The 13,805-nt window shown below is 44.9% G+C and overlaps 1 protein-coding gene across 1 annotated transcript in view; it reads left to right on the forward strand.

The window, feature by feature from the left end:
• The window catches only part of nxph1 (neurexophilin 1), a 35,239-nt gene extending 21,688 nt beyond the window's left edge, over positions 1-13,551 (forward strand). Inside the window, exon 2 of the mRNA XM_070921982.1 lies at positions 12,796-13,551. Within this exon, the coding sequence (XP_070778083.1) occupies positions 12,796-13,551 (756 nt within the window). The remainder of the gene's footprint in view (positions 1-12,795) is intronic.
• Positions 13,552-13,805: the final 254 nt, after the last annotated feature.

The raw sequence follows: 13,805 nt of genomic DNA on the forward strand, positions 1-13,805 counted from the left end.
ACCATGTTGTTGGGGGTTTTTTTTGTCCTGGGGTCCTCTAACAGGTTAATCTAACCATGCTCAAGTAATCATAGTACTCACATATAAAATAATAATTCAGAGTATCACTTGATGAAAACAATCAATATTTGTATCCCTCATTTACTCATTTCACCCCCCCCTCCTCTTTAATGTAACCTCATGACCTGAAAATCAATGACGGTGGCAAACTAAAACGCATTTCTGAAACGCAATTACAGGCAGCCAATACAAAGAGCTGCAGTGACCCTGTAACTTCATCTTTTCTTCTTTTTTTTGTCTCAGCCGAGCTGTTTTACGCCTTCAGCTCTGAAATCATATTGATCACAGCTTGTCATAGGTCCTCCTGGTATCAGTGGAAGCAAAAAAAAAAAGGTGGTTTATTGTATTATGGGTTTAATTTGATTTCAAGCAACAACTCTGCATGGCAGTGAGACGAGGCCTCTTTTCTTTTACCTGGCTGCTGTCACTCGCCAACCACATGGACCCCAGGTCAGCCCCAGAACACCCTCCCAATTCAGCTCTCATCATCTCGGCGAGGAGCAAACTTCATTATGTCTGTCAGAGCAGCAAATCAAATAAAGCGACCAGACGCTGGTCTCCATCGCATTGCCGAATATATATATATATTTTTGCATGGCGGCTCAGGGCCCGATAAGTCTGGGGTTTGCCCGAAGAAGGTCATTCCAATCCATTCCCTGCCGGCGTTCTGACAATGACCATCAGACATCGTCACACCCTAAATACTTAAATATGTCACTGATATCATTTCAAAACTTCCCCCCTGTTCAGTTTTTTTAAAAAGCGTTACACAATCGCATACAAATCACTGGATGTCACGGAAGTTATCCGCTTCTTCAAGTTAGTAACTTTCCCCTCAGCTGCAGCGTTGTAAATCACAGCTAAATGTACCCAATACCATGAAGTCTCAAGCGCGATCCAGTATTTAAGTAACGGCAGAGTTGTCCATAAAGGCCGGGTCCAAAATAATGTTCGATGAAACTCGACGCTTCCTGCAGATCTTTCACATTAAAACCAGGGGAAAAGGACTAATCTGGCTGAACTTCTTATTCATATTATACTTTTAAAGCTGTAAAAAGCCCTCTGCGCGCAAAACCATGAGTCACGCAGACTTCTAAACCTTTGAATGTGTCCCTGCTGTTGGGGGGTGTGCAGAGATTTTGTATTTGAATAATCTCAAAATGTGTGTGGGGTTTGGACCAAAAGTTATCTGTGGGCTAAATGTCTTATTTAGAATCATGTGTTGGTGGGTGAAAGAGAAAACACAATATCCCTACTGCACTGAACCGGCGCGTGAATCATACTAATATTTTTTGTTTTGTTTTTTTACTGTCAAAACCTCAAACGTGCTCAATGAAGCATTTTAAAGGTTGCAAATCTAAAAATCTAAATACAGGTTGCAAACATAACACGTGAAAGGTAAAATTGTGAAAACTGAGATCATATCAAGCAACAAACAACTACTTAGGACAAAAAGCAAGGTGCAGACGTCCAATCGTGCGTACCGGGTAAGCATGATTCTTACCACACTGCTGACCATACTGCTCGACATGTTCACCATCTTAGTTTAGCTCGTTAGCATGCTAACACTTGCTAATTAGCACTGAACGCAAAGTACGGCTGAGGGCTGCTGGGGAATGTGTTTGACCAAACGGTTTTAGAACCCATCCTGAAGGGAAACATGAAGGCCTGTGTACCAAATTTCATGGCAATCCGTCAAATAGTTATGAAGACGTCACAGTCAAAAACCACAAATGTCAACCTTAGGGTGGTACCCTGAGGGAAAGCAGAGGATCCCCAAAACTGGTAGGATTCATCCATGAATATCTGTACCAAATTTCATGGTGAGCCATCGAACAGTTGAGATATTTATACCAAATGTATATCGTCCTATCTCCGGTTTTTTACTTGGTCTATCAACATCAAACAGGAGCTAGCACGGAGTTCGAAGCCAGCGTTTTCGACAGAAGTCGACCGCAGCGCTCAACGTGACGCTGCAACGTTTTCAACCCGTCATGTGATTGCGTGATTGGCGACCGTCCTAGGTCCAAGACCACTAGTCTCGAGACAAAGTCCAACCAAACACAAACAAATCAAAAAAATCGAGCCCTGTCTCCAAGACCAATCCTTTTCAACAGTCTCCCTCGGGATAAATAAAGTAATCTGTCTCATCTTCTATTCGTCTTCTTTGAGAGTTAGCGCTATTCCCACTGAGAATCATTTGGGACAGTCCTTAGGACGCAATGACGAACATGTGATGGAAAGCAGGCAACACCAGTGTTTGGCACTTTATTCTGAAGTGGCAGGTAGACCGTGCGTTTGGAAAAGACAATTTATATAGATATTGTGTTTGAACAGCAGTTTTGAGCAACACTGCAGACTACCCTTTGCCAATATCCACGTCTCGGTTAGCTTCCATCATTGGGACCGACTCTCGTCTAATAAGAGGGTTACAGGAGGAGGAGTATGTTCTTTGATTCGTTCACTGAACTCCCCTCAATGAATTGAAAAATGGAAAAAGAGAAAACAACGGGAGGAAGAAACGAATGCCGAACATCCTCATGGTGACTTTATTTCGAATCAGTTCGCCTTCCGTTTCTTTAAGACTCAAGTTCAATCGGATATTGATTCCAGAAGCAAATGACGTCCTAGCTTCCATACGTGTTCTGGTGTTGTTCTAAGTTCATTTCTGGGAATTGATGACAAAAAAAAAAATGAACAAATATAGAAGGTGCGGTCATTGGGCGGCAGGGTAGAGCGGAGTTGGGGGTTCGATCCCTGCCTCCCCCTTGTCTGTAGAGTGCTTTGAGCACTGTGAAGGTTGAAGAAGACCATTTATGACTGATGTTATGAGCTGTTAGATTAAACTACGCCTCTGAATGACAATTCTTTATACGTACATACAAGATCATTTAAGAAAATGTGAAATAAGCTTGATTTGCACGTGATTGCCTGTTGATCTGCCATGTTGGAGTGTCTTTGTCACGAAAGGAGGATGCTTGGCCAACATGCTTGGTTCCCTAGCCGGGAGTTTTGTGTCTTCTCTGGTCGTCTGTCGTTGCTTTTGGGTGTCTTGCTTTCTCCTGGTGACCCTGACTGGACCCAGTCCGGACATTAAAGGTCCCATATTGCAGAAAGTGAGATTCCATGTTTCGTTTTGTTTTTGATTATAAAGCAGGTCCTAGGTGCTAAACTGTGAATCATGCAAAGATACTCTAGTGGAGTCCCAGAATAAAAATATAGAGCTGGAAATGAGCATAACATGGGGCCTTTATACTGTAAACGCGTAAGACGGAAACAAGGCTCGACAACAAGTCTGAGACGACGGGAAAAGAAGTGTCCGGGGTGAACAATCAGTCAGAAAGACAATTTCATGACAGCAAGAGGGGCGCAACAGGACCTAGTAAAATTAGACACCTCTATTAGATCCTCTCAGTAGCGCGTAGAGTGATGTTCAAGATCCAACGTCACCCTAATCCAAACAATAATTACATGAAATAAAAGAGACAGAGCGAGCAGTTATTTTCTATTTAATTCGACTAACGTTGATATGCATATTCATCTCATTTCCGTGATGTTTAATGACTCATTGTTTGTTTATTCTCCCGCACTGGAGGAGCTGCGGAAACCGTCTCATTATGGGGAGAAAAGAAGCAAACAAGAGCCGCACATTTATTAACGCATACCGTGTTTCAGCGGCGCGATCTGTACTGTGAATAATTCAATGCGATTCAATGCGAGTAATAATCCCCTCATAATGCGTCCTTTACTGGGAGGAGGGATAGACGGGAGGCGCAGAAGTGGCTTCCTTAAAAGCATTTGAGGCGATGGTGGGAAATGGCGGCGGCGGTGGCGGCGGCGGCGGGTGCTCGGGGAGTTACTGCTCCACTTACTTTACAAACTGGAAATCTCATTAAGTGTGACACTGAAGATTAGTTGAGAGGGGACCAAAGTGGAAAGAGAATGAACTCACAAAGGGGGCTTGTGAGGAGGCTTTGGCTTTGTTTGCCATCATTAATACAGCACTGAAGCAGCTCGGGGGCAGGGGCCTGTGGGGTGGGGTTGGGGGGGGGGGGGGGGGGGGGGGACTCCGAGCCGCTGATCAGAAGAGCTGTGGATATGACAGGCAAACAGGTGCCCCTATTCCCCCCCCCCTCCAAAACACTTTTCCCTTTTAGCTCCCCCCTCCTCAGGTCTTAATTGAGGTGAGCTGTGCATGCGGGCCATCTGCGCGCTGACAAACTAAAGCCGGCTTTGATTTATGGTACCTGGAGGCATATTAGCTGCTGAATTCCACCAGCAACAAATCTCAACTCTGCTCGCAAAACTCCAAGACAACTTTCATACAGTTAGAATTTATTGTGATTGTGTTTTTTTATTTTTTATTTTTTAAAGAAAACATGGTTCTCTCGCTTGCATGTAAGTTGAGTGTGTGTGTGTGTGTATGTAGGTGTGTTTAGCGTCAAATTAAAAGTCAAGCCTCAAGCCGAGAGATTCAATCCATGCTCAGTACATGAACTGGAGCATTTTTCTTTTTGAAAAGACCAAAAATCCAAAAAAGTGAAGCCGTCTTGGGTTTAAGAGGGTGTAAGAACATGCATTTAATGAATTTCTGTGAAGAAGACAACTGTATTTAAGGGTTATTGTATAAGTTTATGTCTATATTTATTCAACTGTAAAGCCGCGGCTGCTTGGACTGCTTATTAAAACGTATGTACGATAGTGACATTGAAAGAAAATCATAATACGGGACATAGTCGCGCGTCTGGCTGCCGTCTTACGTGACCGCTACGCAGGTCTAGTGGTGTGCGGCCGGTACGCTAACGCATGTGTACAGTCATTTGATCGTGACGATGCTAGCTTCCGGGTCGGCCCACAAAAATACGTCATCCCCCTGCATCACTCCAGTCCCCCAGTGTGGTTATCGCATGATCTTGCACATAAGTACATATAAACGCAAACGCACCACACTTTGCTTGAGCTACACCTAAAAGGTCAGGTGCGAAAGCGTCATTAAACTCTCCATGCTTGAGTCAGACTTACAGTACAGTACATTCCTCACATGGTTTAGGCCTTTTTTTTTGTGCATTTTTGAACTCAGGCCCACTTGTTATAATCAACTTGCTGTGTATATGTGCACTGTACAAGCTATGGGGACCTGAGAGTATAATACCAAGCCAAACCCCTTGTATTCTTCTTCGAGAACATACTTGGACAAATGAATTGAAAGGGCTTTGTTGTCTTTGACGTCAGCTGAAATGTTCGACGACAAAAAAGCTGTCAATGATTATTGCGTAATTGCGCAGGACATTGTGATACCTATAGAAAACATGTTAGCAGGCCTTTGTGGTATGTTCACTTATCAGCGTACAAGCCCGCGAGGGCTCGGTTTTCCCTTATACTCTGCTGACCTGAAGGTTAATTGTCCGTATGTTCGGGGTCAGTCCTCCTCAGTCCTCCTCCTTCCTCTAGTATAAAGCTAACACCCTCGAATGCTCTTTCCTCGTTCTCTCTTACTGCCTTTCTGTTTTCATTCTCTGGAGCTTTCATGAGGCTTCTTTCATACGCCGCATTGTGCTCAGGCCCTTCATTCCGCGCCCAGCAATTTATTTCGGCCCTGCTTTGCGGCTCCCTCGGCGTCAGCACGATGATTGGAAATTTTCAAAAGAGCGGGAGGATCTGGAGCTCATCTCATCTCAAATCTTTTGTCTTCTGTCGTATTTGACAGTAAAAAAATAAAATAATAATAATAAAAGAGCAAATGAGATGGTGCCGGCCCCGCTCATTCTCTAGAAACCCGTGCCTGGGATGTGACTCTGTTGGACTCTAGGATTGACAATATATGGTTACTGGTTGTACGTTCCTGGGTATCTGTTGTTGCTAACAACTACAGTGTGTGCAGTATGAATGAATACAACCTGCACTCTCGGGCCATTTCCCTCTGCAATCACTGAGGTGTAAATTACCATAGAGCTCGCAATACAACATGGATCGCGAATGCAAGCGTTGCGATTTGATTTATTGCCCCACTCCTCAGCTGTTGGCAATAACACAGCCACATCAATAACACCTGTGTGTTCAGCAAAAAGCGACAAGTTAATTACAAGAACAAATGAACAAAGAACTTCCGGGATTTCGTCTAAACACGGCAGCAGTTCAGGGCACCACGGGGTAAATCTGTGTGGATGATTTTTATTATCGGGGGGGGGTTCCTGGATCCACATGAGGCGCAACAAGTTCTTGGAGAAGGGTCTTGAGCCGGATTTAACAGTGCGTTTGAGTTGTCGTTGGTTCCAGTGTGGTGCTGTATCCCAAACAGTGCTTTATACTTGGCAGCCTGATTTTGGTGGGTGGGAAGCCAGTGAGGGATCATATCTTGCTTTTCTCCAGAGGGAGCTGTGTGAAGTCTGATAAATGTCCTCAAGTGAACCAGCGTCTGGGCTGAAGGCTGCAAGTTCGAAAATAGATTAAATCTGGGGGTTACCAGACCTCTGACAGAGGGCCCCTGTTATCGCCCAGTCACATAGGGCCCTTAGGTGCATAGGTTGAGTTTTACTTCCTAGCACATTTCATTTTATCTCCATTTTGTCATTAATTGATGTTCACAGTAGAAACGCACAACAGCGTATTGGGGCCATTGTAAAAAGCCTTGACGGCTACGTTCCCGTGTTAACGCAGGTCCTGCGAAAATATGACAGCTACAGTAGTTACCCCCCTCCCCACACTTTATTTATCATTAGTGATGTGTCAACGGTCTTGTTCTAGTCTCTGTCCTGTTGGTTCCCTGCATCCTGATGTGATGCATTGACATACCTACATACTACATGTGTGGTAACGGTTCTAAACCAACCCACCTGGATTCAAGGGGGAGCTTAAACCTATAAGTAAGGACTTTCATACCAGTATAAACATTTCCCTTTTGTCTCTTCGGGTCATGTCATCTCTGTGTGCTCATTTCTCATGGGACAGTTTTAACATGAATTTCTGAAAAGGACCTCTGTTCATAGAAATTCAATTCAAATCACAACAACAGTCATCTCATGACAATACAGCAGGTCTAGACCGACTCTTTATAATGTTATTACAGAGACCCAACAGTTCCCACCATGAGCAAGCACTTCGGCAACAGTGGAAAGGAAGAACTTCCTTTTAAGAGGCAGAAACCTCGAGCAGAACCAGGACTGTGTGTTATGAATGCTGAAATTTGGGTTCATAAAACCCTTAAATTGTACCTGTGCCTGACTTGCTTGGACCCCTCTAGAATCAGAATCAGATCAGAATCAGAATCAGAAACTGTTTATTGCCAAGTAACATACATTACAAGGAATTTGCCGAGAGGGGGCCTCAGGATTATATTATTAATAATGCAGATGTTAAGATGTTAAGTCCACTGTCATTTCAGTTTACACTGCGCCTTAGTGGTGCACACAGCATTGCCCGTACTACCCCAAACTGTTCGCCACACCTAGAGCCTTTGAGATCCATGAGGGCGTGGGGCCTCGCTGTTCTGGTTGGTAATCCAAATCATAAAAGGATCATAAAGAGCACTTTAAAGCCTTAGACTCGCCTTACCTGCTGCTGATTATGCCTCAGGATAGCAGACCGTCGAGTAATCAGTTATATTTGGTTTCCATCTTTTCAGGTGTATAAATTCAGTCTTTCTTAAATTATATGCTGCGTACTACAGTGGCGTCAGCCTTAAATGTAAAAACAAGAATTGCACGAGGGGCACAAACCAACCCAAAACATCGTATGAAACCTTTGAGAGCAGTCGAGAAACTTTAATGAAGAATTCCGGTTTGGACTGAACAGGACGGAGCGAGACTGCACCGCTTTCCCCCGCCCAGCATCCCATCTTCCTTGCCTGAGGGCAACCAACTGGCTGTCTGGCCGGTAGTCAGTTATCTGCGAGGCCTGTGCTGGCCGCGGCGCCGGCCATGTTTACCAGATGCACCGTTCCCTCAGGTGAGCGCGCTACAGCTGGCAGCGGCGGGATCCAGCAAACCTAGCTGGCCCTCGGCCCGAAACATGCTGGATGATGCCTGAGCCTGAAAGCTGCACAGATAAACATGTCTGTATGCGCCGCACAGAGTCCACCCACTGGACAAGACAAACAATGAGTAGAGATAAACATCCACAGGCTGCGCGCTTGTACTCTGTGGCCGTCGCGTGGCGTTACCGATCAATATCAATATCAGTGTGTGGTGCGAATTCCCAGCACAACATCTTTGACCTAATTCAAGTAGACAATCATGCACGAAACGACAATAGATATTCAAAATAAATTGAGAGAATCTTTCATGGACTGTAAAAAGATGTAGGGTAAGGATATAATAATGAACGTTTTTCTTTCTGTCCCATGCTGTAGCCTACTGACATTTTCCTCCGTGACCCTGAACAGGGTCAAAGTAGTTCGGTTCTAGTCAATCCGTCATGCTCCTGGCGTCGCTCCGGACTTCGGAACCACCACCACAGCTTGTTCAGTTCAAACAGGCCCGTTGTTGCGCTTATCCGTTCTATTTCCGATGCGTTGGAGAAATGATTAACCAGTCAGAGTTTTGTGGGTGGGATTATGGATGGGGGCAACAATTCCTACATCGGCTAGCCACAATTGCTACATAGCTAGCCCGCTACATCCATGGGAAAAAGTGTGGATGAGCTTGACGCAGCTCTACAGTTCTGTTGTAGGTCGACTTAGAGCTAGAACAACTTTTAAATGGGTGCGTTTCGTAGATCTTTTTTGAAAAAAAAAAAAAAAAAATTAAGGGAACTCCCAGCGACTGCTACTGCAGCCTCGTTGGCTGGTTTGACACGTCACTCACACAACAGAAATCGGCTAGCGTGAGCGTGAATGTCAGGCTGAACGAGTGCAGCGAAAAACAAAATGGCAATTCAGGGCATTGTCCTGCCACTTTAAATACTCACCAGAGCACCACACATCCATTAATGTGCACTACTATTTACTTCTGTTTGAGGAAGCGATCAAGCGCCCGAAGAACCGAGACCCCCGAGGGGGCCCCCAGAGGCCCACGGTTGTCTGTGTGCCAATTACTTTGTGTTAATCTGATTAATTGCACATTTGTTTGGTAATATGCGCCACTAAAGCCCAATTAAAAACTGAAATGGTATTCAGGTGGCTCCTGCATTCTCACCCAGTATATATATTGCACTCCGGGGGACCTGGGGTGGCATTTGTACTCAATAGGGACGCAGAGTTCACTTTTTGCCCCTGGCCCTACCTTGCACTGTGTTTCAATGTTACGCCTGCTCCGCTTCATTTCAGAGGCAAACACTCCGTTACTTTTTTATTCCTCTACATCTGTCTTGACAGCTGCACTCACTAGTTACTTTGCAGAGTAAGATTTTGAAAATACACGATGTGCAAATGAAATACCACGCATTCCTATAAAGTGAATTAAAAGGAGGCGGCAGCACGTAACGTCGATAGAATTAGCCCCCAACTCCACCAGCTACAACATAAAAATGATAGAATGAAGATATTTACTTGCAGTGTTTTACTTTGACAATTTAGTATTGCTCCTTTAACTTAAAGGATCTGGAAATATCTTCCACTGCTGGTTAAGATCAAATGAAACAAGGTCTGATGCTGCTGTACTGCTGGCTTGTATTATTGTTTTGGTTTTTTGGGGGGTTTTTTTTACAACTGACTACCTGTGCAAGGACTGAATTTCTAAGAGGATTAAAAGAAAGAAAGGGAAAAAAAGAAAGAAAAAAACCCCTGATCCCCCTCAAAGAAACTGCAGCACAAGCACTCCGTCTTCTGTTTTTATGTTCATCTTTTAATAAATTCCATTGAATGCACTGTGAGAAAAGGGACTTCTCCCAGATCCTCTTCATAAGCAGGCACATTATCATAAATCCATTCCAATCTAATCCTCGCCCTCCGTCAGCCCGGGATATTCTTCAGTGCGAGAAGGCCACCTCACCTGTTTGAATAGGAGATGATTGCTGAGTGTGTCTGCCTCGCGCAGCCAAAGTGCTCTCTGAGTTTAACCCTCCAGGCTAAAGATAGACCCCCCCCCCCCCCCCCACAAGACCCTCTTCAGCTCCGCTGAGCTCGCGCTTAATGTGTGTCGAACACATTCTCCAGGGAGTGACTGCTTTATCATTTAACAAACTGTTAGTTAGTGTACAATTAGGTCTGAATATAAGACATTTCCCTTTGAGTGTTACAGTCCTTTAGCTGAACTCCTCATTCACCTGTACCTGTGAAAGTCAAAGCTTGGTGGCTGATGATGAGGGGTAACTTTGGCACTTGATTGCGCTCTGGTTTCAGTGTTTTTAAGAAAATGTAGTGACAATTGTTCGTTTTAGTCGACTCAATCTAAAGAGGCTTATCTCTATATATCAGATTGTTACTGCATAGCAGCACGATCACCCAGCCGCATGTGGGCAACGCCGCAACATTTGGTTTGGATCCGGCACTTTTTAACTATAAAGCGGCTAATGTACTTTACAGGAAAGAGCCTCGGGACGTGATTTATGGTGGGAATGCGTCATTAACAGCCTACGTCTGAATAAATTTGCACAATATTGATTGAATTGAATGACGCATTGTTTTGTTGCCACTTCTCATTCATTTTTTTAAGTGGACTTTTGTTCTTCTAAGAACTGTTGATGTTAGTTAAAGGTCCTATATTGTAGAAAGTGAGATCCTTAAGTCTTGTTTGATTATAAAGCAGGTTTAGGTGCTGTATAAATCCTGCCAAAGTATCAAAATTCGGAGTCCACGGAGAAATGAAACACGGCCCGTATTCAGATACTGCGCCTTTAAACGAGCCGTCAGGACTTCCGTAAGGTTGTGATGTCACAACTATACAGTCACCGCACTCAGCCACGCCCCCCCAGTAGGTCATCTGCTCCAGGCACAGCACCACCCACCAAGTACAGGGACTCGCTCATCCACCCGCTCAGTCTGTCTAAGTTATTGGAGCGCTCTGCTCAGGACTACTCTTTTTGTTTTTGGAGGTTGCTCAGTTTGTCTAAAACGGCTTGTTTCAGACAGAGGGGGGAACTGGGGGGCTGTAGAAAGGGCTTTTTTTGAACTGTGGATCATGCAAAGCTGCTCTAGTCGAGTCCCAGAATAAAAATATAGAGCTGGAAATGAGCATAATATGGGACCTTTATTAATTACTAGCAGAACATTGCTGAAAGATAAGATGCTGCTACTGAAAACTTTTTATTCGTAGTAGTTTTAATTGACCAGTTACCACTGTTGCTGATGATGCCACTTAATTGTTCATTGACAGGCTTGTGTATGGAAGTAGGTTTCATTGAGACACAAGACACTTGCTATAACAAAACTTTATAACAAGTGTACAGCCATGCTAGCGGTGTGAGGCTCCATGCATGATGAATCTCAAAATTGTAGCAATAGCTACACAAATGTCAACTCTGTGGTGGCATTAGAGTAAAAGTCAGGGGATCACCGAAGTCAGTAGGATTTGCCCTGAGGGGAACATCCGCTCCGCTTGCACCAAATATCACCGGCAATCCACATATTAGTTGTTGAGGTATTCCACTCTGAACCACAAATGTCAACCTCATGGTGGCGCTAAAAGACAAGTCAGAGGATCACCAGGGTCAACAGGATTCATCCTCCGGGAACCATAAATGCCTGCACAAAATTTCATAGCAATCCATGCCATAGTTTTATAGATATTCCAGTTTGGACTGGTGGTGGACCAACCGACAGACCACCATCCCCGGAGCCACTGGCTTAAATTTGTACATCAATTTCTCAATTGTAGGCACACAATTGACTTAAGGAATGTGTGACAAGGAGGGAGTCCAAGGGTCCAGATGAGTTCAATCAGCTGATGACCCCCCCCCCAAAAAAATAAACTCACTTACAGTACGGGTATATTCACCTTGCAACAGTGTGTTTAAAGCTTTCTGTTATGTCCCCATGGTGTTGAGAGACATGCTGTGAGGTAATTCAATTCCAAGGGCCAACTGATTGGTAACGAAACCTTATTTTCCAAGTATCGATCCTTGGGAGGGGGGGGGGGGGGCAACCTGCAAAATGCAAAAACCTCAGCAAGACGGATCTGCTGTCAAGTCTTACAGTAGAAATCAGGCAATCAATGTCACATACCTCCAGTGGGAGCCTGCATGGCCTAATTCCACTCGCCAGCGCTAAATAGTGAAAACCCTTGGGTTCATCAATCATCAATTCAAGGAGCACTCTTTAGTTAATAGTCCGGTCTTTACCCACTGAATGGCCACGGCATTTATCTGTTTGAGCCGGCAGATACTCCCTCTTTGTGACACAGGGAGGAGATGGCAGCAACGTGTTTGCCTTTGATTGCTGTATTCTCGCTCAGCTTGCTGCACTATAATTCCCAATTTGGAGCTGTCTGCTACCGTGATTTGAAATTGAAGCCTGCAGCAGATTGATTATCTCCAACCCCCACGGGATACATTTGATTGATCAATTTTTAGCGAAAACGGCATGCCTGAATGTGAACGTCAATGATATAGATGAGTAACATCTCATGACGCATCATTTCACCCAATACAGAGGTTCGCTCTTGTATTGGCAAGTCCGGCTCGAGCCTTTCTAGGGCCTTAAACACAGGATTCTCCGTTATTATATATACAAGAGGTACTGTGAGGTTAATCTAGTGGCAATGGTAATATGAATTGCTGAACAGGAACACAGCAAAACCAGTATGCAAGCTCATTTTTGTTACACACAAGCTGACAAATGTTGTTTTTTTCTCCTTTCCCCAGGTTACAAGTGCCCACGCCTCAAAATCGGACATTGTCAAGTCGGGAAGCCCAAAATCCACACTAAAGCATATATGGACAGAAAGCAGTAAGGATATGTCCATCAGTAGGCTGCTGTCACAGACTCTACACGGCAAAGAAAACAGCACAGCCTTGGACCTTCGCTATGACACTCCAGAGCCCTACTCTGAGCAGGACCTGTGGGACTGGCTGAGGAACTCCACAGACTTGCAGGACTCACGGCCGCGGGCTAAACGGCGGCCAATGGTCAAGACGGGGAAGTTCAAGAAGATGTTCGGCTGGGGGGACTTCCACTCTAACATCAAGACGGTCAAACTCAACCTGCTGATCACCGGTAAGATCGTGGATCACGGCAATGGCACCTTCAGTGTCTACTTCCGCCACAACTCCACAGGCCAGGGCAACGTGTCCGTCAGCTTGGTCCCTCCAACCAAGATCGTGGAGTTCGACGTGGCGGCACAGCAGTCCGTCATCGACGCCAAGGACTCAAAGTCCTTCAACTGCCGCATCGAGTACGAGAAGGTGGAGAAGGGCGCCAAGAACACGCTCTGCAACTTTGACCCATCCAAGACCTGCTACCAGGAGCAGACCCAGAGTCACGTGTCCTGGCTCTGCTCCAAACCTTTCAAAGTCATCTGCATCTTCATTTCCTTCTACAGTACCGACTACAAACTGGTGCAGAAAGTGTGCCCGGACTACAACTACCACAGTGACACTCCCTACTTCCCCTCCGGCTGACGTTCCCATGCACTCTCAGACAGATAAGTGGACGAGTAGAGCACAGACTGGGGCTTCTACCTATCCCAGAGAAATGTGTATGTTAGCCGTACTGTCCCTAAACATGTCCATGCCAGAGTGTCAGCCATCCCAACTGATTTCCCAATTTAATGTACTGAATCTTGCAGAGAGAACAGTTACTTCTAACTGTTAGAAAAGGTGGTATGTAGAACTGTACTATGCTCAATATGACCTGGAAAATTCTGTGATTATTA

This window comes from Enoplosus armatus, chromosome 16 (assembly GCF_043641665.1).
Source record: "Enoplosus armatus isolate fEnoArm2 chromosome 16, fEnoArm2.hap1, whole genome shotgun sequence".
NCBI classification, from domain to species: domain Eukaryota; kingdom Metazoa; phylum Chordata; class Actinopteri; order Centrarchiformes; family Enoplosidae; genus Enoplosus; species Enoplosus armatus.